Below are 25,838 nucleotides of genomic sequence, written 5' to 3'. Positions count from 1 at the left end.
ATTTTGGATCAGTGATAGCCTGGCGGTTGGAGAAGCAGGCTGGTTCGATTGTGCGCAGTTGGCTGGCAGAAACAGTATAGCTACTCAGAAGCCCAAATACAAAAACAAACTATGCGATGCCACCCATTAAACGAATAGAGTCCGTCACCTTGTTTGTAGAGCTATAACTATATTCTATATTATAGCTATGGATACAATACTATAGTCATTTGACACTGTTTCTTCCGGTCAAGATGCAAAAAAGAAATAATATTTCCATTGATTGATTGATTGAAAACTTTATTAACAGATTGCAGAATGGGTACAATACAGTACAGCTCAATACACACAATTGTTAAGGGGATGCAGACCAGAGAAAGACTTTCGTCTTGTTTACATCAGGGTCCCCCATTTTCAATTCATCAGGACATATATGACATACATGACATACAGATAGTCAGTACTGCTACATCCAGTGATGGGAAAGCTACTTGGAAAATGTAGCAAGCTACACTACAAGTTACTCTCGATTAAATATAGCTAAACTACAATGGAAGCTATCCCCAGAGAAATGTAGCAAGCTACACTACAAGAACATGGCTAAAATAGCTAGCTACATCGGCACTACTTTTTTTTTTTTTTTTACTTTGTGATCAAGTTTACACCAAACAAATAGGCAGGCAAAAAAATAGCTCAGTTTGATTGTTTATTATAAAACTGAAACAAGCCCTCGGTCTGGCTTTTTGTGTCATCCTTTTAACATGAGGAAAGAACTGTGGAAACGTAATAAATAAAAGGCAGTGAAACAATAATAAAATAAACACAAATATATACTCCCTCTATTGGAATGGAGACTTTTCAGCACAGGATAAACTACTGTTTCAACTCAAACCACAGTAACAAAATGACAATAACCTGGCCAAAGAAAAAGTGCAAGAAACATTTGTCTACAAAATAGACATTAACGAAATCCTATGTAACATTTATACATTCTTAAGTACGGAAATAAGCAGCATGGGGTAATCGGCATTGGAACTATACTACTACAGTATGTACTCAAGAGTATAACACTCAAGCTTGACACTGCTAGACAAACAATACTATCCTTGGCTGCTAGATATGTAACTCACAAAACATTCCATGGCCACAGGTTGAGAACCACTGGTCTAGGACGATCTTTTCCCTATTTTTTTCTTTTCTCCACCCCCCAATGTACAGTGTACAGTGTCCCCCTACCCCAACCCCCCCCCCCCCCAATGTACAGCCCCCACCCACCAACCCCACCAACCCAACCTCCTCCAATGTACAGTTTCTACGTCAAATGTATATACACTCTTTTTCTGGACACTTTTTGTATCACAAACAGTACTGTATTTGCAAATCTGATATGTCATAAATGTATAGATGTAGCAGTACTGTCTATCTGTATGTCGTGTGTGTCATATATGTTATGATGAATTGAAAATGGGGGACCCTGATGTAAACAAGACGAAAGTCTTTGTCTGGTCTGCATCCCCTTAACAATTGTATGTATTGAGCTGTACTGTACTGTACCCATTCTGCAATCTGTTAATACACTTTTCAATCAATCAATCAATAATATTGTTCATAGCAGCTAGCCTATCTCAGACAGACTGTTAGTTAAAGCTGTTGATAAAAAGTGCACTGACTTGTGTGCTGTTTGGGAACAGTTGACAATGTTTATGTAAAGACAGTAAGGGTTTTCATCAGCTCACCTGAATATGTGTTCTCAAGTTAGTATTGGACGTGTGGGACGTCGAGAGCAGCTTCGTTTTTGGTTGACACAATAAACACCTAAACACATATGTTTTAGGCGTTTTTTCAGTCAAACTCATAAACGTGTCCAGGTAGGGCCATGGAGATGCAGTGTTGTTATTGTTGTTGACATCATCTTCATCAATGCCATCAGTGGAAACATCAAATCCCTCTGCCATTATTTTGCGCTGTTATTGTAAATTCATCCATTCATTCTCATTCAGTGGTCTGCGTTTAGATTTTCACTTCCTGGTTTGCGGCCTGGAGTCCCGCCCTATCCTGCCTCTGATTGGCCTACCCGTAATATTTTGGCCTACCATACCCAATCGTGAGTCGTCACTCATATATAAACAAACCAACCAATCATAGTGGGTTTTTTACGGGGAGTTTTTTTTTCTCCTCGCAGATCTTCCTGTCTAGACTGCAAAAGTAGCGTGTAACGTTTCTCGTCGCTACGTTACTACTTCGTTCTATAAACAGCTCCGCTACAGAGACCGCTACCCTGGTTAAAAAGTAGCGAGCTACCAGCACGCTACTGAGAATTGTAGTTAAGCTATGTAGCTTCGCTACTTGTAGCAAGCTACTGCCCATCACTGGCTACATCTATACATTTATGACATACCAGATTTGCAAATACAGTACTGTTTGTGATACAGAAGGAGTCAGGAAAAGGGAGTATATACATTTGACGTAGAAACTGTACATTGGAGGAGGTTGGGTGGGGGGGGTTGGGTACACTGGGATATTGACAACCATACTGGGTAATCTACATTGGAGGTGGTTGGGGGGGGGGGGGGCACACTGTATAAACAAGCAAAACTGTACATTGAGGGGGGGGGGGGGGGAGACACTGTACAAACAAACAAAATTGTACATTGGACTATTGACAAAACCATACTAGGTAAATGACTGTACATTGGAGGGGGTTGGGTTAGGATATTTACAGGGGCCAGTGTTGAATTGCAGTCTCCCGTAGGTGTCCCTTGAGAGAGGTTTTGAAAGTGGGTAGTGATCCACATTCCTTTACAGCTTTGGGTAGGGCGTTCCACATTGATGTGGCATAATTGCGAAACGTGTTTAGTCCCTTATTTGAGCCGAATCTGGGTTTAACATGATGTGTGGAGCTCCCTCTGGTGTTGTGATCGTGGTATTCACTGACCTTTGGGAAGTATTTTGACATGTACATGGGTACCTTGGTCGTGTAGTGTATCTTGTAGACCAGGCCCATTGCAAGTTGCTGTACTCTGTCGTCTACTCTAAGCCATCCTAGGTTGTCAAAGTGGGCAGGGGTGAGGTGGGTTCTAGGAGTAAGGTCAAGCAGTAGTCTGACCAGTTTGTTTTGAGATGTTTGTAATTTTGTTTTTAGCGCCTTTGAGGTGCTTTGGTACCATGAGGTGCAAGCATAGTCGTAGTACCCCTGAATGAGTGCTCCTGCCAGAGTCTTCAGGGTATTCTTGTTTACCAGAGAGGAGATCCGGTACAAGAATCGAGTTCGTTGGTTGACTTTTTTTATTACATTGGATGCCATTTTGTCACAGGAGAGATTAGCCTCTAGGATGGAACCCAGGTAGGTAATTTCATCTTTCCTTGTGACAATATTGTCACCCACTGTAACTGAGAAGCCGTCGGTCTTGCTGAGTTTGTTATTTGAACCGAAGAGAATGGATTCTGTTTTGCCCATGTGTAATGATAGTTTGTTATCAGCGAGCCATATGCAGATTCTGCCTAGTTCCGAGCTGAGGGTTTTTTCAACCTGTAACTTGTTCTTGTCAGAGACCAGCAGGGCTGAGTCGTCCGCAAACAGGAACAAGTTGCAGTCACAAGCTGACGACATGTCATTTGCATAAATTAGGAACAGTAGCGGTCCTAGTATGCTTCCTTGTGGAACACCACAGCTCACTGTGAGGGGGGGGGATAGGGTAATGTTTACCTCCACCATCTGTTCCCTCCCCTCAAGGTAGGATTGCATCCAGCTCACTGATAGACTATCAAAACCAATTGCTTTTAGCTTGTCAATCAGAATGGAGTGATTGACCGTGTCAAAGGCCTTTTGTAGGTCCAGCATGACCATGCCGCAGTATTTGCCTGCGTCCACCTCTTGTTTGATGTGGTCATTCAAATAGAGAAGGCATGTGTCAGTGGAGTGGGATGTTCTGAAGCCAGATTGGAATTCGTAGATTAGATTTTTTTCCGCTAGGTACTTTTCGACCTGTTCGTAGACAATTTTTTCCATGACTTTCGAGATGGAGGTGAGAATAGAAACAGGGCGGTAGTTGCCTGGGTCTAATTTGCTGCCCTTTTTGTGCAGAGGGGTCACCCTTGCAATTTTGAAGTCCTTGGGGACGTGTCCCTGTTTTATGGAGAGGTTTATTATGTGTGTGATGATTGGGGTGATGGCAGCTGCTGAGTCTCTGAGGAATTTGGAAGGGATGTTGTCGTGGCCAGTGGCCTTGTTAGGTTGGAGGGCGCTCAGTTTATTGAGTACCTCATCTGTTGTTACCATTTCCAGCTTGAAGTCGTCCTTGCGGACCCCTAGGTTTTTGTAGTAAGCTACTATGTGTTCTACCCCATAAAGCCCTGAGTGGGAGGGTAGTTTGTTTACCAGTGTTGTGGCTATGTTTGTGAAGAAAATGTTTACGTAATTGGCTACATCCAGCTTGTCTGTGATGAGCGTGTTGTCCGTTTTTATGTTTATGTTTGAGAATCTGGTTTTAAGTTTTTTACTGCATCCTAGTTGATTATTGAGTAATTTCCAACGTTCACGTGGTTTGTTTTTGTTTTCCTCAGTTTTGTCATTGATGAAATTCTTTTTTGCAGTTTTGATCATGGAGTTTACGTCGTTTCTTAGTCTGTTTCTTTCTAGTTTGAGTTCAGTCACGTGGGCTTGGAGTTCACTGCTCGTGCTTTTAGTAAGCTTTGACTGACTTTTACGAAACTCAGAGCATTTTTTGTCTCTGGTTTTCATAGCGGCCAGTATTTCGGAGTGCATCCACGGCTCAGCGCGATTTTTTACCCTGGTGGTTCTTAGGGGGGCCATGTCGTTTAGTATTGTTGAGAATTTGGTTTTGAAACCAAGCCATGTTTCTTCAACCAGTGTACCATTGAGTTCATCTGACCAGTCCAGACTCTCCAGTTCAAGGTTGAAGGCCTCGCTAGAGTAGGTTTTGAGGTCTCTAGATGTGACTGTTTTGTGGCAGCCAGCCTTTTGTTTTAGTTTTTTGCGGGTACAGAATATCATATAATGATCACTTAACCCGCATGCTATAACCCCTTTATTGGAGATCTTGGACTTGTCGGAGGTCAGAATGAGGTCAATGGTAGTCTGAGTTGATATGTTAATGATAATATGTTCCCGTTTTATACAGTGGTGAATATGAGTGTTATTTCGGAATGATCCGGGCCAATTCCTTAGAGGCTGGTTATAAGCCACAATGTGTATTATACTAAATCCATTGGCGTTTTGTCCCTACACACGCTACAATAAAAAAATCAAATGCATATGATCGGTATTATGTTCCATCATCAATGCATGGGGGGGTGGGGGGGTCGTTTTTCGATGCTTTGATCATCACCAACGGAATACGTTATTGACTCACGTTACACACATACTGTATGCTCGGATCGCAATGAAAACATGCTTGGATCAACGCAAGATTGATACCATATAGCCCTTACCTTGACTAGGATGTACCCCGAAAAGAATATTCCAAATATCTGATCACCATTCCAAGTATTGATGTCCATCGTTTCGCCAACATAATCCAACACAGAATCCACCACAGGAGTAATTGTTTCTTCTCAATCCGAGCATTAGAACCGCTACACTTGTCCGACAAAGAAAAGTCCACCCGGACCTATATATAATCGACGCACAGCCCAAGACTCAACGTTTCAAATGGTGCTCGATACTACCGCCTGGTAGGATGCGGCCGGTACTGCACCTTTGGATTCCCAGTATGCATTTTTCAGGCAACACACAGCTCCCTGAGATTGAATAGGGTATTAAAATCGGAAAAAATGAAAAACGACCCAGAAACGAGAATCTTCATTTATGGCACTGAACGGTTGGGGCCCAGAAACAAGAATTCTCGTGAACATCACTGAATGTGTTAACTCATTCACGGCTAGCCATTATCTCCATCCTTGTAGTCAATGGGCCACACTTTAAAGGGGAACTATCTTATAAATGGCCTTTTTCAGTGTTTAGCATTGTTTCCTAGCTATGTGGACTTATATTAATATGATCTATGTCTCTAATTCTCATATTGGCGCATTCTTCCAATTCTCCTCTCACAATATTCACCCTCACTGAACTGAGTCATCTGAAAATGTGCTGATCTGTGATGTCAGAGAGACTCGGCTGCATAATAATGTGCTGTGTAGCATCAGGCCCATGCACCCCATGCCACATCAGCTCAAAACGGCTTAAGATCTTGAGGTAGAAAAATGCTGTTTTTGAGTACTTGATTAGAAATACAAAACAATGAATTAAAAAAAAAAAAAATTACAGAGGTGTTCCATAAACTCACAGGAATTGTGTAAAAGTGCCCAAATAGTGAAAGAAATAGTAAAATAGTTCCCCTTTAAAAGATAGGCATTTTCACTGTGCGTCACCATGTTTGCAGAGCTATATCTATATTATAGCTATGGAGACAATACTATGGCTCATTTGACAGTCACTATCTCTTGTCCAACATGTAAAAAAGAGTAAATCTTTTCATGTATACGTTCGCGTGTTATCCCGTGGGGAATATTGTATAGTTTCCGATTGATCCTGGCTAACTGGCGAATTTTGCTAAAGGCGTTCACGTTGCTCGCCTGGACACGTTACTATTTCCAAATCAAAGGTATATAATAGGTATTATGTTTCATCATGAATGCATCAAAGGGGGGGGGGGTTGTTTTTTGATGCTCTGATCGTCAGCAACAGCGTACGCAACATAATGATCGTTGCGATCGATGTGAAATCTTTGTTGGATCAAAGTAGGTTTGATGTCCTACTGCTCCACCGGGGATAACCCGCCGGCCAAACGCTGCTCCATTGACTATATTCACACGGCAGCAATTTTGCTCTTATGTCATGCTCAGGTTGGGTTCCCTTCCTCCATTCACTGTGTGAATATGGTGACTTGAAGCTACCCAGCGGCCTGGTTGTACTGCTCCCAGGTGTGATCGTGTGGAACTGTTTGGGAGTAGAGTAGAAATTTTCATTAACCCTTTCACTACCACACTACAGAAGGTTAACCTTTCACTACCACACAACAGACGGTTAAAGGGTTAACCTGTATTGTCGCAGTGATAGGGTTAAAGTGGCACTCTACAAAGAAACAACAGAAAAATATGAAAACAAATCAAAAGGACACTAGATGCACAAAAACACCATTTACAACGTACAATGTCAAAAGTGAATCTTCATTAGCCAACCACAAGAAAAGGCAGAAAGAAAACGCAAGCTAGCATTTACATTATTTTTACCAGATGGTTTTATTCACACACTTTAATAATTTCACCAATATCAATAAAAATGTGGAAAGAGTTCATCCCTGAGATCATTATAGAGTATAAACCACAGTAGCACACGAGCTTCAGACCTACTGTATCCTGGCAAAAAGGACAGACCAGCTATTCATTCAGCGGGCATAATGGTTCAGTGGTTGTGAAGCAGGGCGTTGCTGAAAAAGATTAAGTGTGTTTAGCAAACCTTCCCTGGGTAAACAAAGGTTGAAGGAAATATGTACCTTTTTAGATATGAGTTAGTAATTCAGAAGGGATTTAGTGTAACACTTAGTTCTGCCCAGCAGAGGGCGGTATAGTTCAGCATGCTACCATTATTATTTTCCACCCACACAGGCCACATTCCATATCAGTCAGTACCTATGAAGGCCAAGTACACAGGGAGGATGAGACATTTCATTTGGCTTCCGTGCTGTGGGTCGGGACCCACAAGTGGGTCTTGAGAAGATTCAAACAGGTCCCCAAATGATTCAATGGAAGCATCGTATGAACAAGCCAAAGCCTCAAGTCCATTGAAAAATGGACATGTTGAATAGAAACTGGATATTTATTGTCAATAACCTGCACAGAAATCTGCAATGTCAGTGTAGCAGCCTGAATATTCTACAAAGTATTCAGAAATGCTAATTAACTGTTACTTTGCCTGTGTGTGTATAACGTGTGATTAACAGTGTTCCTTTGGATAGCTTAACAGTGTTCCTTTGGATAGCTCGCCCAGTCTAACGACGAGGTGAGGTGCTACTCTTCTCCGGCTGCAGTATGGACTACTAACAATAACATTGAGCCCTTTTTCCCTTTCTGGAACGGTCCTAAAGTGGGATCAGTGGAGGTTGCCAGCAGGGGGCGGAGTGGCAGTGGTGGCAGGTGGAGCGGAGGAGAGAGGAGAAGCAACGAGGAAGAGGGAGTTACCTGGGAGCGAGAGTACCAGGAAGCTCTCTTCGGCATTGGACTTGACCGTGGTCAGTCGCAGTTACAGTGGGCGGGTGCTCAAACGAGCCCCCGTTGTTGGAGAGCCCCGTCGGAACGAGCGACGGGTGATAAAAAGAGAGCCCCGTTGGAACGAGCAACGGGTGATAAGAAGTACTTGCTAGTGACGGGTTATCCTAGAAGTATCAGCGATAGTGTGTGAGTAAGAGATACAGAACCGAAGGACTAACGTCTAGAGTTAACGAGACGTAGCTGCAAGCCCTCCAGAACGACGTTCCGGGCCAAAGACGGGGGTACATATAGGTCCAATACTATAGTATCCTACTACCCAGTGTCTGTGTACTACTACTCCCACTATACTAGTACTCATTAATGCATGTCCTGTAGTACTATCACTTTCTAATGAAACTGTGTATATTGTATTATAATATTTAAGTTGAATTACCAGTGCCTGATTGCTTAAAACAACTTAGATGTTTACCTTTAAATGGTCTCACTTAAAGGAACACACCAACATTATGGGAAATGTGCTTACTGGGTCTCATTCCCGAAAATTTTCCAAAGATATATTCTGGAAGATTTATCTTGGAACCACTGAGACATAATCTATGACAAGTACACTCTGAGTCCTGAACGTGCTGGAGATATGTCTTAAGTGGCTGAAACGGTCGCAGAAATGATATGATCTGATATCTGCTTGGAGAATGGCATTCTGTCGTAAACTCCAAAGCACGTTCCCGTTCAGCTCATTTGCATACAAAACACCGCCTCCATAGTTCCTTATAAGGCAACTGGTGACGCAGTTGTGTGAAATGGAATGGCGGAAGTGCTTTGCGAGCCGCGTGATTACGAAACCTAGCGTCAGTCAGTGCCAATCAGAGAGCGTCTCCGAGAAATGCGGCTAGGTTTCGTAATCACGCTTGCGCCCATCAAAACTAGATTAGATTAATGTATTGGCAACAGCTCGCGGTACACACCTGCCGCAGCGCGCGCGCGCACACACACACACACACACACGCGTGCGCGCAGTACTGTATATGAATGACATATAATATATATAGCCTACGGCGGGCTTATTATTCCATAAGCCTATAGGCTACTGTTCATTCGTAGGCGCACACAAGACTTGTTATGGAATATTAATGCAGTCTATTTCCACCGATTAGCTTTAGTTCTTATTTATTTATCCACTGTCATTTCAGTGTTGGTGTATAGGCTATATAGTGTATTTCAATATAAGTTTAATTGATGAATGATATATTCGAAGGAATCCAGGTTTATAGCTATATCAACCCCCTCCAATGTACAGTAAATGACCAAGTATGGTTTTGTCAATATTCCAATGTACAGTTTTGCTTGTACAGTGTAAGTCTATCCCCCACCCATCCCTACCCAACCTCCTCCAACAGTTTCTACGTCAAATGTACTCTTTTCTGGACTATTTTTGTATCACAAACAGTACTGTATTTGCAAATCTGGTATGTCATAAATGTATAGATGTAGCAGTACTGTCTATCTGTGTCATGTGTGTCATATATGTTATGATGAATTGAAAATGGGGGACCCTGATGTAAACAAGACGAAATTCTTTCTCTGGTCTGCATCCCCTTATGTAATTGAGCTGTACTGTACTGTACCCATTCTGCAATCTGTTAATAAAGTTTTCAATCAATCAATCAACAAAGGTCTGTCCCATTGTATACCAATCAATGGGATACATTGCATGTTGACCTGCATTCTTTCAAATGTATATAATTAATCATTAAAACAGATGTGTAACAAATAAGAAATACAAATTCCACAGAAGGCATTCAATTATTATTATTTTCAATCATTTCACAATAATTGCATAATTGTGTTTGAATATCTGAGTAATTATTTGTCCAAAATAGCTGGTTCAGATATGGTTAATCCAGCTGCCCTGTGATCAGATGAATCCATATTATTTATTTTTCCGACATCAAATTCGTAATTTCTTATCGTACAAATATTGTCATATTTATTTTAATTATGATTAAGTAATTAATTCCAAGGAGGCCTGTAGCGTTGACGTGAAGGAATCACTATGAGAACACAGTCTGTCAAGTTATAATAACATTTAAAATTAGTCAATCAATCATGAGATTTGATCGTGGGCTGAGAGCATATTTAAGTGTGCTCCTCAGCACTCTTAGATCTGCTCTCAAATAAGATCTCAGGAAAATTTGAAGACTCCCACTCCCAGCCCTAATATGTCTTAAATAGGCCGAAATCTGGCTAAGACGAAATATTTTGTCGTAACTTCGTTCGAGAATGAGACCCACTGTCTTTTCAGTCAGACAAGAAGATAGATACCAACCTTCTCTCTGTGCGTTCAGTAGAAAGCTATTCGGTTGCAAGCTAGCCTAGCTTAACACAAATTAATGGAAGCGGATATGGACCAACTAGCATAGCTGTTGGCCAAAAACACCTCTTCCAGAGTTTTAAGCAGTGGTTCCCAAAGTCGGGGTCGCGACCCAAAGGTGGGCCGCGAGCAGCCACGGGTGGGCCACGAGATGATTAAAAAAAAAAAAAAAAATTAATTTTAATTTTTTTTTGTCAGGCCACTGAACTTAGAAGCAGGCCAGGACAGTGTTTCTAATTGTATTCTAAAATGTGACTATATGGTTTTATATTAACTTAATAAATAAACAAAAACGAAAAATCTACTTATTTCAACGAACATTTCAAACTAAATAACAGATTATGCACATAAAACGCTGAAAACAACCGAAGCAACAATAGTATTTTAATGAGGCTATTATTATTATCATTATTATTTTGCAACAAGTTAGCCCTCTCATAAATAGCACATATAAATGAATAACTAACTTGAACTAACTTAATAGGATTGAAGTGATATTTGGCTTAAAAAATCGTCGCCTGGCAAAAAAAAAAAAAAAAAAAGCCTGACGATGTGCATTGGGCCGCGGCTCTCTGACGCCCTATTTTCTGGGCCCTGGCCTGAAAAGTTTGGGAACCCCTGGGCTAGTGGTCCGTATCCACTTCCATTCATTTGTGAAATCTTGTCTGATTCTGGAGAAGACAGTAAGTGCATTTCCCATAATGTTGGCGTGTTCCTGTCGCGGGTGGGGGTCTAGGGGTATCTGTATGGGGGGTGTCTATACCTGCGGGAGCCAAAGAGGAGGACGTGTCCCGGGATGGTCTGGAAGAGGACCTAAAGGCATACCTGGCTGATGGAAAAGGCAAGTAAATATCAGCTGATAATGATATGTGAAGTACCGTCGCTGTACTGCACCATGCTGTCCCTGTTGTTTGTTTAGACGGAGTGGAGTCCAGGAGGTCCTGACGGGAGCGGAGAGAGCCATCTTGGGAGGATGGTGATTTTGTGCAGACGACAGCTACAGCAGGCGAGTGCAGGACCACCAGGGGGGGGTAGCGTATGTAAACATTATACAGGCTACACATGTGTGCCCTCTTCTTCTTACGCAGCTGGGGAGCGTCGTTGGAGGGAGCGCGAGGTGATTGGCTGGCTGGCGTGACGGGGGCGGTGCCCGGAAGTGCTGGCGCTACTGAAAGGAGAATCAATGACGAACAATGGCAGAACGAAACGGGGAGTCGAGAGGACGCTAGCAGAGGACGCAGGGCTGCGAGGACTCACAGCCCTTTTTGTGTTTTTACCTTTCCTCCAGTGGAACCAGTTCATAGCGGCGACTGCGGTGTTTCCTCCAGAGTGGAAACGAGTGGAGCTTCAGACCGGAGGGACATTATCGCCACACCGGGCGCCGTGAGTAAAGAACACAAGACTAATAATATAATAATAATGCAGGACCTGTTGCAGAGGTCTTTATTCGGCATGCAACGACACTCAATGATTTAGTGGTACACACAGCGGTTAGTTTAGCACACACACCGGAATACACACGCATGCATTGTCTTTTTAGGATCGCCGATGCGATTTGTCTCTGCGATTAACCCATCCTGTCGTCCTTCCCCCCCAAGGGCAGCCGGGAGCAGACAGGCGTCAACGTGAGCCGCGCCAGGGGACCAATCCAAGTGCTCCTGTCCGTCTTCGTCAAGGACGCCACAGCGTTAGCGATCTGTTGTTGTGCATGTTTTTCCATTGGGTTTATCTTATCGGGGGGGAAACCCTTGCGAGCACGGGGAGAACATGCAAACTCCACACAGAAAGGCCTGGGAGATACCCCACCTGGGTACCTGGCATCATGGAAACCTGGTCCCCAAGCGGGAATCGAACCCTGGACCTTCTTGCTGTGAGGCGACAGTGTTAACCACTACACCACCGTGCCGCTAAGACAGTGGAATACGTGCCTAAACAAACAAACTATTTTCCCGAGTGGTAAATGAAGACATAGACGAACGGTGACTGCATTTGAATTAGGAATATTATTAGTGGCGTGAAGCTGAAGATTATCGGAACGGCATACAGTAAAGCCAGTAATACTGTCGAAGACTGGAACCTAGTATTGTGGATTCTCCATCCTCTGTGAACTACCTTTTTCTCTCTTTTCTAAATCATATGGAGGATATCTAATCAATTGTGCATTGTGACGAACCCGTGAACAGGGGGGGGAACCTTGACTGTGCCTTTCATTACAGGCGGAAGGACATTATTGCACGCCTGGTGCTTGGAGGGCCTAAAACACCCCAGTACAGACCGAACAGTTTTTAGCCCGAAGCCGAGAGGGGCTACGGGAGCGGAAGGAGGTGACGTCCTTCCGGCCCTCAGCTTCGGGCCCCGGTTATTAATAACCTTTCTTTTTGTATTTTTTGTAACTCAGCGCTTCCACTGCCCCAGACCTAGGTTAGGATATGGGAGGAATATTCTAGGCCTGGTCATAACCCCTAGTGGTGAACAACACCCACTATCCTATCCAAACCCCCTTAATTTACCGTGTGAACACTTAGTGTGTATTTATCTACCTATATTCTCCCTAAAGCATTTGCCGTGGCTCCCCGAGGGATAGTGTGATATCGATGCTTATTTCAGGACGTTTTGCAGTGAACCGTGTGGTATAGTGTGATTCTAAGTTGACGTTTGATAAGTCATAGACCCGTGTGCAGGGTAGACTCTTTTTGCCTTCACGTGTGTAGTGTCTCAGGGGTGGGGATAGGTGACGTGGGTGGGAGTAACAGTCTGGGGGTGGGTTTACGGGGCATGGAGCACTTCCTCTTTTTAGACTACCCTAGGCTTAAGAGGCGTGGGTCTTTTAAATAGGCTAACCGACTAGTTATTTATATCAACATATAACCTTGTATTAAACTATCTATTTTTATGCAATAAAAGCTTTCTTACTGTTTCTCGGCGCATTCTCCCGTGTCTGTTTGTGGTCCTGGGGAAATTCATGGTGGTAGGTCGGCTGGCCCCTGTGGGAAGAGTATCCGTGCATGTGCACACCTTAGCCTTAGACCTGGATGCTTCCCGTGGGGGTCAGGTGACATTCCTTTAGTGTTTCCTTGCGTTATGGATCTGTTTAGGAGTAAATGGTAAATTATCCAAAGCGCTTTACAATTTGTTCCTCACATTTTACCCATTCACTCACACATTCACACACTGGCGACGGAGGCGACCATGCAAGGTGCCAACCTGCTCATCGGGAGCAGTTAGGGATTAAGCGTGTTGCTCAAGGACACTTCGACATGCTGCCTGGGAGGAGCGGGAATCGAACCGGGAACCTCTGGATAACCAGACGACTGCTCTACCTTCCAGCAACTGTCGCACCAAGGAGTCTTGTATAAAGCTTCTTAAAGCCTACACTGTACTGCGAGAGTATGTGTGTGTGTGTGCGTACGTGCTTGCGTGTGTGTTTGTGCACGTACGTGTGTGTGCATGTGTGTGTAATACGTTCAAGTTTAATATCTGTCCATATTCTGTGAGAAAGGTTGAGTTCCCGTGGGGGGATTGGTGCCAGAGGGATTGGGAGAACAGGTGCATGTTGCAATTGTTCCTGTGGAGGAAAGAGGTGGGGGTGGGGTGTCTAAAGATCAAAGATGAATCTTGACTGACCCAAATTTGACCCAGAGTTACCCACAACATTTAAATGCACTGCTGGGTCTTCCCAGACCCGAACACCAAATGATACACTTTTTTTAGAGAGACCTTCAGAATTAGCTAAAATTGTCAAAATCAGTAGCTATTGTGAAGGATATCATGAAGCCTCATTCCAATGAAAAAAACTAGAGGGTAGTTATTGTATTACAATGACTACCATACACTGGCACCAGGCACACATCACACTACACAATGACTACCATACACTGGCACCAGGCACACATCACACTACACAATGATTACCCTATCCTGTTATTGGTATAGGACATTATTAGATATTATCCTGTTATTGGTATAGGACATTATTAGATATGATACTGTTATAGGTATAGCCGTATAGGACATTATTAGACATTACTACACAATGATTACCCTATCCTGTTATTGGTATAGGACATTATTAGATATTATCCTGTTATTGGTACAGGACATGTTTAGATATTATCCTGTTATAGATACAGGACATGTTTAGATATTATCATGTTATAGATACAGGACATGTTTAGATATTATCATGTTATAGGACATGTTTAGATATGATCATGTTATAGGACATGTTTAGATATTATCCTGTTATAGGTACATGTTTAGATATGATCATGTTATAGGTACATGTTTAGATATTATCATGTTATAGGTATAGGACATGTTTAGATATTATCCTGTTATAGATACAGGACCTGTTTAGATATTATCATGTTATAGATACAGGACATGTTTAGATATTATCATGTTATAGGACATGTTTAGATATGATCATGCTATAGGACATGTTTAGATATTATCATGTTATAGGTACATGTTTAGATATGATCATGTTATAGGACATGTTTAGATATTATCATGTTATAGGTACAGGACATGTTTAGATATTATCATGTTATAGGTACATGTTTAGATATGATCATGTTATAGGACATGTTTAGATATTATCATGTTATAGGTACAGGACATGTTTAGATATTATGGGATGTGACAGACAGCCCAGTAGAACTCGGGAGCAAAATGCCGCCTGTTCAAATCGAGTCACGTTGAGTTACTTTCTCACCTCCTCCCAACAAGTATCACTAAGAGGCTCTTGGCGAAGAAGGCACTTAACCCTTTCACTACCACACTATAGAAGGTTAACCCTTTCACTACCACACTACAGACGATAGTGAAAGGGTTAACCTTCTGTAGTGAAAGGGTTAACCCTTTGTCGTGTGGCAGGGAAAGTGTTAACCTTCTGTATTGTCGCAGTGAAAGGGTTAACCATTTTGGTAGTGTGGTAGTGAAAAGGTTAACCCCAACCTGCTCCAGTGAAGCTGTTCCGTGGCCAACAGTGTCAGCCTGTGGTTGTACAGGCAACTCCCAGGTCTCTGTGGAACTGTTTACTGTGTGTCTGGGCGTTGCTGAAAAAGTGCATACATGCTCAGCAAATGTAGAGTACACTTTATTCTTTTTTTAAACTTGCACTGCATTATATAGGTAACTAGGAACGTCATTATAATGTCATAAGACATTATAAGGACGTTCCTTATAATGTACTGTAAAAAACTTTTTTTCACAGGACATTCACTGTATTATTTTACAGACTTTTTTCTACTTTAAGTGTAAATGCCATACAAATACAGTAAATTACCTTTTATCAAAATATTAACCATTAAATAAAGGTTGTAATCTGTAAATGTATTTGATTTTACTGTAATTTGACAGTAAGTATTTGGCAACCGTTGATGCCAGACATTTACATTTTTTTTTACAGTCTTTTTACAATGAGGAAAGTACAAAACCACTTTCATTAGAACACTTGAAATGTATTCTGTTTTCCCTTTTGTGTCGTTCTCCAGTGAGTGATATATGTGAAGAGTTGTGAGGACAACACGCAGCCAGCTTGTAGTAATGCAGTGGGTTTAATACACGTCTCAGAGGTGAAAGTCCATTAGGTGGCTACATGAGGCTACTCAGCACTATTAGAGGCCGACACATCCTCTACTACACATACATTCATCAATGGACCATGACTAAAATGAACACAAGGGAGAACTACACAACAACCACTAATAATGAAAATACACATTTATGGTTATTCTGTACACAATATAGCTACAAGACATGCAATGTTCTTTTCTTTTTCTTTTTTTTTTGCAGATTTTTTTTTTTTGGAACAACAAGAAGAAGTAAGACGAGAAGTGTTATGTAAAATAAGACACATGTTTTCGGTAAATAAAATATACATTTGTCATTGGTAAGTGCTTGTAAACAAGTAAGGCATTATATTACACGGTGGGTGACGGCACTCTTTGACACCCTGGTGTTAAATTGCACTCTGTTGAGATTGTCCAGCAGCGTATATACATGCAGGTGATGACACTATCCTCCACCAGTCTGTCGGAGAGCTGTCGCGCTGCTACATGGTCCCCCGGTGGAGAGCAACAGAATCACACGGTCTGTAGCTAGCTTTTCAAGAGACATACGCGTCTGAAGCCTGCTGGTGTGTGTGGGTCTACCTTCCAGTTGTGTTAGACGACTATCACCCAAGGCCCTGTTAATTTTTACATCATGTAAATTACATGATAGAAATGCAAATGTATCGCCCCTCTGTTTCTTAGTCTATCGTGGCCTTGTCATCGAGGATTTTTTTTTACAATGGTCCCTTTCTGAGAAAATACTCAAAGACTACTCCTTTTTACACGAGAAAAGGCTAGTCTCTCTGTCACAGGCCTGTATTCTCGATGAAGAACCTATGCGACACACGGGCCTGGATGCAATATTATCCCATTAATACGCCTGGACTTGGTTCGGGAGAAGCTGACATCCGTTGCTGACATGGTTCATAACCTTCTGCTTCAGCTGGGCCACTTGCTCTCGGAGCACGCTGGCCGTGGAGGCCAGTTCAGTGTTCTGGTTTTTCAGACTTTTGACCTTGTCCTCCAGGCGTGAGATCCTCTCCAGTTTCCTCTTGCGGCACTTGGACGCGGCTATCCGGTTGCGCAGTTTTTTCCTCTCCGCCTTAATGCGCTCCTGGTTGTCCATGTCTATGGGAGACAGAGGGGGGCTGTCCCCGAAGCACTGCATGTCCGGTACCGTCTGCGGCTCGTCCTTCAGGGCCTGGAGTCGTGACAGCGCCTGTTGCTGCGCGCTCAGCAGATGACCGGGAGGCGGCGGGGGGAACGGAATGGTGTCCGTGGTAGAGTAGTTCACCGTGGTGCCCAGCGGAGCCCCGTAGCCGTTTAGGGTCGTGTAAACGGGAAGGTCTGACGGTTGCAATCCGGAAGAAGGGGCCGCGTTGTTGTTGGAGCCGCCGATGAGCTCCAGTCGGTCCGCCCCTGAGACGCACGTCGCCTCGCTGAGCTGGTTCTGCTTGTGCAGGTCCTCCAGCGCCTTGACGAAGCCCTCCGCGAACTCCTGCTCCTCGCTGGCGGACTTGGGGTAGAGGAACTGAGAGGTCGGCGTGGTGGTCACCACCATGCCGTTGGACTGGATGATCAGGCGCTCCAGGTCCGGGGACGCCAGCTTCAAGAGTCCCATGTCCGGGGAATTGAGAATGCCGTCGCGGAGGAGAGGGTGCGCCTTCATGTTGTCGGGGTTGTTGTTGTGACCGTCCAGATTCAGGCTCATGTCTTTCTTCATCATGCTGCCTTGTTGGAAGTAGATGCTTGGTGGGATCCCTCGAGTGGTGTTGACCGCGGTGCCCGGGTAAAGGCTCGTTTCCATGCTAGTGCCCCCGGCTCACAGGAGGATCTACGGAGCGGTAATACGCATGAGCCGCGGCGATGATTCAACAGTAAAAATCCGTTCAAACAGCTGATCCTTATTTCCTGTTTCCTTATTCCTCTTTTTGATATATCAAATTATGACAATCGATCAACTGTGCTATTATTTCCGCCAGCTCTCCTTCTTGCCCCTCTCTACACCCAGACAGGCGCTCTCTCTCTGCGCGCACCCCGCCGCCCTGCGCTCCTTCTGTCCCGAAACATTCCATGAGGTCACCTCAGAGCGCGCCGATTGGCCCGAAATGACGTTCGTTTCCGGTTGATTTAAATAAGGGGCCGCGCCGCTCTCTGTTGCCATGGAGACTCTAGGTAAACTACAAACACCGCGGTGCATTGTGGTCTGATGTCATAGCATAAAAAAGCCTCAGGGTCGCCAAGAGAGAGAGAGCAGAGAGTGGGTGGAGGAGGAGGAGGAGGAGGAGGAGGAGGAGGAGAAGGAGAGGAACAGGCTTGTTTCTTCAGCTCGTGGCTAGGCCAGTCTTTTAAAAGGAACTTTGGACTGAATTCCCACGCCATCTTGAGACGTGGACACAAATAGAAAAGAACAATATGGAATATATAATAGTGAACAGAATACTGTATATTGAGTAGAATCGGGTAGGCTAGAATAGTGAACCGCCTGTATACTGTTGAATGGGATCAGATGGGATAGTGAACAGCCTGTATAGAATAGAATAGAATAGTGAACAGCCTGTATGGAATATAATATAATAGGATAGAATAGTTAAACGGCCTATATGGAATACAATAGAATAGAATAGTGAACAGCCTATATGGAATACAATAGAATAGTGAACAGTCTGTATAGAATAGAGTGAGTGTGTTCCGACTGAACCGTGGCAGCTTCGTAGATTCCACATCTGAATCCCCAAACATTTATAGAATAGAATAGAAGTGACATGTTGAAACTGCACCCTGGCAGCCTGAGAATGGAGTAGGTACTTAACCTAGATTTAACCTGAGTCAGATCTCGGTATCTTTGTTTATTTAACCTGTATTTAACCAGGCAGATCACGTACGGACACATTCTTACACACCGGGCTGACAGCAGGGATCACAATGGAATAGAATAGTATCTTAATATTTCCTCTATAATCCCGACACTCATATTTTGCTTTTATAGGCTAACCTTGCCGTAATTTAGAGCTTTATCGCAGGGCGGTGAAATATTTAGCCTAAGATTGCCCCACAAACGTATCTAATCTATTTTGTATTGTTATCATTAATATCCTGGCAACAGACACGCTAACAGCGCTCAACACATAGGGTAGCTTGTCAAGGCACATTCTGACCTGCATTCAGCGCTCCCTGGTATGCAGACGGGGTCAAATAGCACTTGCAAACAATCCTCGGCATTTGTTTCAACCTACTTGGTGTACCAGAGGGGTGGGGTTTGTTTCAAACCTACTTGGTGTACCACCAGAGGGGTGGGGTTTGTACCAGATAAGATAAGATAAGATATCCTTTATTGATCCCCTAGGTAGGGGAAATTCGGGTGTCAAAGCAGCAGGGGGGGGGGGGGGTACAAGGTGGGGGATGCATAGCTTCACAGTACAAATACAATATAAAATATAATAATAAAGTAATATAAAAAGTCATATAAATAAAGTAATATAAAATAGTAATATACAAGTACAAACACAAAAAAGATCGGTGGGGTTTGTTTCAATCTACTTGGTGTACTAGATGGGTGGGGTTTGTTTCAACCTACTCGGTGTACCAGATGGGTGGGGTTTGTTTCAACCTACTTGGTGTACCAGATGGGTGGGGTTTGTTTCAACCTACTCGGTGTACCAGATGGGTGGGGCTTGTTTCAACCTACTCGGTGTACCAGATGGGTGGGGTTTGTTTCAACCTACTCGGTGTACCAGATGGGTGGGGTTTGTTTCAACCTACTTGGTGTACCAGATGGGTGGGGTTTGTTTCAACCTACTTGGTGTACTAGATGGGTGGGGTTTGTTTCAACCTACTTGGTGTACTAGATGGGTGGGGTTTGTTTCAACCTACTTGGTGTACCAGTTGGGTGGGGTTTGTTTCAACCTACTTGGTGTACTAGATGGGTGGGGTTTGTTTCAACCTACTTGGTGTACCAGTTGGGTGGGGTTTGGCAGATACCAATAGCCTACAATGAAGGCCTCCAAACCTGTGGAAAGAGTCCTAGAAGGTCTGGGTTGTTTGACAAAGACCAAGCAACACTAGTTCATGCATTACTTCATCCATTGACGTAAAGAACAATAAGGACGTGACTGCCAATCATTTTAATACCTACTTTACTTAACCATAAAGCTCCCAGCACAGGGATTCATATTCAAGATAAAAAAAAATATAACACAGTTTCTCTTTTAATCCAGTGTCAGTGGAAACAATTGGAAGCTTGTTAAACTACTTTAAACTACTTTAACTGTGCAAACGCTACATGCCTCGACAATATCTCTACCGGGTTTCTGAAGGACGCAGCTGACCTGAAAGAGCCTTTTGTTGCACATCATTAACCCCTTCACTACCACTCTACCAAAGGGTTAACCCTTTCACTGCGACAATACAGAAGGTTAACCCTTTCACTGCCCCACATGACAAAGGGTTAACCCTTTCACTACCACACTGCAGACGGTTAAATGTAAGGAGTAAAAAGTATGTTTTTTTCTCTGAAATGTAATTGAGTAAAAGTACAAGTATACAAGCCTATAATAATACTCGAGTAAAGTACAAATCCCCCAAAACAGAACTTAAGTATTGTAACAAAGTACAATTACTCAAGTACTTTACACCCCTGCGTGGTGGTTCAGAGCCCGACCTTTAGAGCCACGCAGCCACCCCTCCAGCTCTTGAGGGCACGCCAACCTTTGGAGTGAAGGAAGGAGTGAAAGAAAGATAGGAGCAGAGTCTAGAACAACACATAGCCTTTCTGGCCTGGGGTCGAATCCCACCAGAACCTTCTTTCCTGTGTCACCCCTATTATGTCTACCTCTCAGCCCCCCCTCTACCTCTCAGCCCCCCCTCTACCTCTCAGCCCCCCTCTACCTCTCAGCCCCCCCCCCCCTCTACCTCTCAGCCCCCCCTCTACCTCTCAGCCCCCCCCCTCTACCTCTCAGCCCCCCTCTACCTCTCAGCCCCCCCTCTACCTCTCAGCCCCCCTCTACCTCTCAGCCCCCCCTCTACCTCTCAGCCCCCCCTCTACCTCTCAGCCCCCCCTCTCTACCTCTCAGCCCCCCCCTCTACCTCTCAGCCCCCCTCTACCTCTCAGCCCCCCCCCTCTACCTCTCAGCCCCCCTCTACCTCTCAGCCCCCCCCCCTCTACCTCTCAGCCCCCCTCTACCTCTCAGCCCCCCTCTACCTCTCAGCCCCCCCTCTACCTCTCAGCCCCCCCCCCTCTACCTCTCAGCCCCCCCTACCTCTCAGCCCCCCCCCTCTACCTATCAGCCCCCCCCCTCTACCTCTCAGCCCCCCCTCTACCTCTCAGCCCCCCCTCTACCTCTCAGCCCCCCCCTCTACCTCTCAGCCCCCCTCTACCTCTCAGCCCCCCCTCTACCTCTCAGCCCCCCCCCTCTACCTCTCAGCCCCCCCTCTACCTCTCAGCCCCCCCCCTCTACCTCTCAGCCCCCCCTCTACCTCTCAGCCCCCCCTCTACCTCTCAGCCCCCCCTCTACCTCTCAGCCCCCCCCTCTACCTCTCAGCCCCCCTCTACCTCTCAGCCCCCCCCTCTACCTCTCAGCCCCCCCCTCTACCTCTCAGCCCCCCCTCTACCTCTCAGCCCCCCCCCTCTACCTCTCAGCCCCCCCCCCCCTCTACCTCTCAGCCCCCCCCCCCTCTACCTCTCAGCCCCCCCTCTACCTCTCAGCCCCCCCTCTACCTCTCAGCCCCCCCTCTACCTCTCAGCCCCCCTCTACCTCTCAGCCCCCCCTCTACCTCTCAGCCCCCCCCCCCTCTACCTCTCAGCCCCCCCTCTACCTCTCAGCCCCCCCTCTACCTCTCAGCCCCCCCTCTACCTCTCAGCCCCCCCCTCTACCTCTCAGCCCCCCCCCCCTCTACCTCTCAGCCCCCCCTCTACCTCTCAGCCCCCCCTCTACCTCTCAGCCCCCCCTCTACCTCTCAGCCCCCCCCTCTACCTCTCAGCCCCCCCCTCTACCTCTCAGCCCCCCCTCTACCTCTCAGCCCCCCCCCTCTACCTCTCAGCCCCCCCCTCTACCTCTCAGCCCCCCCTCTACCTCTCAGCCCCCCCTCTACCTCTCAGCCCCCCCTCTACCTCTCAGCCCCCCCCCCTCTACCTCTCAGCCCCCCCCCTCTACCTCTCAGCCCCCCCTCTACCTCTCAGCCCCCCCCCTCTACCTCTCAGCCCCCCCTCTACCTCTCAGCCCCCCCCTCTACCTCTCAGCCCCCCCTCTACCTCTCAGCCCCCCCTCTACCTCTCAGCCCCCCCCTCTACCTCTCAGCCCCCCCCTCTACCTCTCAGCCCCCCCTCTACCTCTCAGCCCCCCCCTCTACCTCTCAGCCCCCCCCCTCTACCTCTCAGCCCCCCCCCCCTCTACCTCTCAGCCCCCCCTCTACCTCTCAGCCCCCCCTCTACCTCTCAGCCCCCCCTCTACCTCTCAGCCCCCCCCCTCTACCTCTCAGCCCCCCCCTCTACCTCTCAGCCCCCCCCTCTACCTCTCAGCCCCCCCTCTACCTCTCAGCCCCCCCTCTACCTCTCAGCCCCCCCCTCTACCTCTCAGCCCCCCCTCTACCTCTCAGCCCCCTCTCTACCTCTCAGCCCCCCCTCTACCTCTCAGCCCCCCCCCTCTACCTCTCAGCCCCCCCCTCTACCTCTCAGCCCCCCTCTACCTCTCAGCCCCCCCTCTACCTCTCAGCCCCCCCTTACCTTCCCCTCTACCTCTCAGCCCCCCCCTCTACCTCTCAGCCCCCCCCCCTCTACCTCTCAGCCCCCCCCCCTCTACCTCTCAGCCCCCCCCACCCCTCTACCTCTCAGCCCCCCCCCCCTCTACCTCTCAGCCCCCCCTCTACCTCTCAGCCCCCCCCTCTACCTCTCAGCCCCCCCTCTACCTCTCAGCCCCCCCCTCTACCTCTCAGCCCCCCTCTACCTCTCAGCCCCCCTCTATCTCTCGCCCCCCTCTACCTCTCAGCCCCCCCTCTACCTCTCAGCCCCCCCCTCTACCTCTCAGCCCCCCCTCTACCTCTCAGCCCCCCTTATCCCTCTACCTCTCAGCCCCCCTCTACCTCTCAGCCCCCCCTCTACCTCTCAGCCCCCCCCTCTACCTCTCAGCCCCCCCCCCCTCTACCTCTCAGCCCCCCTCTACCTCTCAGCCCCCCCCCCTCTACCTCTCAGCCCCCCCTCTACCTCTCAGCCCCCCTCTACCTCTCAGCCCCCCCCCCTCTACCTCTCAGCCCCCCCTCTACCTCTCAGCCCCCCCCTCTACCTCTCAGCCCCCCTCTACCTCTCATCCCCCCCCTCTACCTCTCAGCCCCCCTCTACCTCTCAGCCCCCCCTCTACCTCTCAGCCCCCCCTCTACCTCTCAGCCCCCCCTCTACCTCTCAGCCCCCCCCCTCTACCTCTCAGCCCCCCCTCTACCTCTCAGCCCCCCCTCTACCTCTCAGCCCCCCTCTACCTCTCAGCCCCCCCTCTACCTCTCAGCCCCCCCCCTCTACCTCTCAGCCCCCCCCTTTACCTCTCAGCCCCCCCCCCCTCTACCTCTCAGCCCCCCCTCTACCTCTCAGCCCCCCCCTCTACCTCTCAGCCCCCCTCTACCTCTCAGCCCCCCCTCTACCTCTCAGCCCCCCTCTACCTCTCAGCCCCCCCTCTACCTCTCAGCCCCCCCCTCTACCTCTCAGCCCCCCCTCTACCTCTCAGCCCCCCCCTCTACCTCTCAGCCCCCCTCTACCTCTCAGCCCCCCCCTCTACCTCTCAGCCCCCCCCCCTCTACCTCTCAGCCCCCCCTCTACCTCTCAGCCCCCCTCTACCTCTCAGCCCCCCCCTCTACCTCTCAGCCCCCCCTCTACCTCTCAGCCCCCCCCCTCTACCTCTCAGCCCCCCCTCTACCTCTCAGCCCCCCCTCTACCTCTCAGCCCCCCCCCTCTACCTCTCAGCCCCCCTCTACCTCTCAGCCCCCCCTCTACCTCTCAGCCCCCCCCCTCTACCTCTCAGCCCCCCCTCTACCTCTCAGCCCCCCCTCTACCTCTCAGCCCCCCCCCTCTACCTCTCAGCCCCCCCTCTACCTCTCAGCCCCCCCTCTACCTCTCAGCCCCCCTCTACCTCTCAGCCCCCCCCCCCTCTACCTCTCAGCCCCCCCTCTACCTCTCAGCCCCCCCCCTCCACCTCTCAGCCCCCCCCTCTACCTCTCAGCCCCCCCTCTACCTCTCAGCCCCCCCCCTCTACCTCTCAGCCCCCCCCCTCTACCTCTCAGCCCCCCCTCTACCTCTCAGCCCCCCCTCTACCTCTCAGCCCCCCCTCTACCTCCAGCCCCCCCTCTACCTCTCAGCCCCCCCCTCTACCTCTCAGCCCCCCCCTCTACCTCTCAGCCCCCCCCCCTCTACCTCTCAGCCCCCCCTCTACCTCTCAGCCCCCCCTCTACCTCTCAGCCCCCCCCTCTACCTCTCAGCCCCCCCCTCTACCTCTCAGCCCCCCCTCTACCTCTCAGCCCCCCCCCTCTACCTCTCAGCCCCCCCTCTACCTCTCAGCCCCCCCCCTCTACCTCTCAGCCCCCCCCCTCTACCTCTCAGCCCCCCCCTCTACCTCTCAGCCCCCCTCTACCTCTCAGCCCCCCCTCTACCTCTCAGCCCCCCTCTACCTCTCAGCCCCCCTCTACCTCTCAGCCCCCCCCTCTACCTCTCAGCCCCCCCCTCTACCTCTCAGCCCCCCTCTACCTCTCAGCCCCCCCTCTACCTCTCAGCCCCCCCTCTACCTCTCAGCCCCCCTCTACCTCTCAGCCCCCCCCTCTACCTCTCAGCCCCCCCCTCTACCTCTCAGCCCCCCCTCTACCTCTCAGCCCCCCCTCTACCTCTCAGCCCCCCCCCTCTACCTCTCAGCCCCCCCTCTACCTCTCAGCCCCCCCCTACCTCTCAGCCCCCCCCTCTACCTGAGGCCCCCCCTCTACCTCTCAGCCCCCCTCTACCTCTCAGCCCCCCCCTCTACCTCTCAGCCCCCCCTCTACCTCTCAGCCCCCCTCTACCTCTCAGCCCCCCTCCCCCTCTACCTCTCAGCCCCCCCTCTACCTCTCAGCCCCCCCTCTACCTCTCAGCCCCCCCCTACCTCTCAGCCCCCCCCTCTACCTCTCAGCCCCCCTCTACCTCTCAGCCCCCCCTCTACCTCTCAGCCCCCCCCTCTACCTCTCAGCCCCCCCCTCTACCTCTCAGCCCCCCCTCTACCTCTCAGCCCCCCCCCTCTACCTCTCAGCCCCCCCTCTACCTCTCAGCCCCCCCTCTACCTCTCAGCCCCCCCTACCTCTCAGCCCCCCTCTACCTCTCAGCCCCCCCTCTACCTCTCAGCCCCCTCTACCTCTCAGCCCCCCCCTCTACCTCTCAGCCCCCCCCTCTACCTCTCAGCCCCCCTCTACCTCTCAGCCCCCCCCTACCTCTCAGCCCCCCCTCTACCTCTCAGCCCCCCCCTCTACCTCTCAGCCCCCCCCTCTACCTCTCAGCCCCCCTCTACCTCTCAGCCCCCCCTCTACCTCTCAGCCCCCCCTCTACCTCTCAGCCCCCCCCTCTACCTCTCAGCCCCCCTCTACCTCTCAGCCCCCCCTCTACCTCTCAGCCCCCCCTCTACCTCTCAGCCCCCCCCCTACCTCTCAGCCCCCCCCTCTACCTCTCAGCCCCCCCCCTCTACCTCTCAGCCCCCCCTCTACCT

The 25,838-nt window shown here is 48.2% G+C and overlaps 1 protein-coding gene across 1 annotated transcript; it reads right to left on the bottom strand.

Moving 5' to 3' along the window:
- Positions 1 to 16,285: 16,285 nt before the first annotated feature.
- Positions 16,286 to 18,171, bottom strand: jund (JunD proto-oncogene, AP-1 transcription factor subunit). The gene has a single exon (XM_084312548.1). The coding sequence runs from the start codon at positions 17,942 to 17,944 to the stop codon at positions 17,009 to 17,011; it is 936 nt and encodes a 311-aa protein (XP_084168674.1). The 5' UTR covers positions 17,945 to 18,171; the 3' UTR covers positions 16,286 to 17,008.
- Positions 18,172 to 25,838: the final 7,667 nt, after the last annotated feature.

This window comes from Notolepis coatsorum (genome assembly GCF_963971535.1).
Source record: "Notolepis coatsorum genome assembly, chromosome: 4".
NCBI classification, from domain to species: Eukaryota; Metazoa; Chordata; class Actinopteri; order Aulopiformes; family Paralepididae; genus Notolepis; species Notolepis coatsorum.
This window is presented reverse-complemented; position numbering and strand designations above follow the sequence as displayed.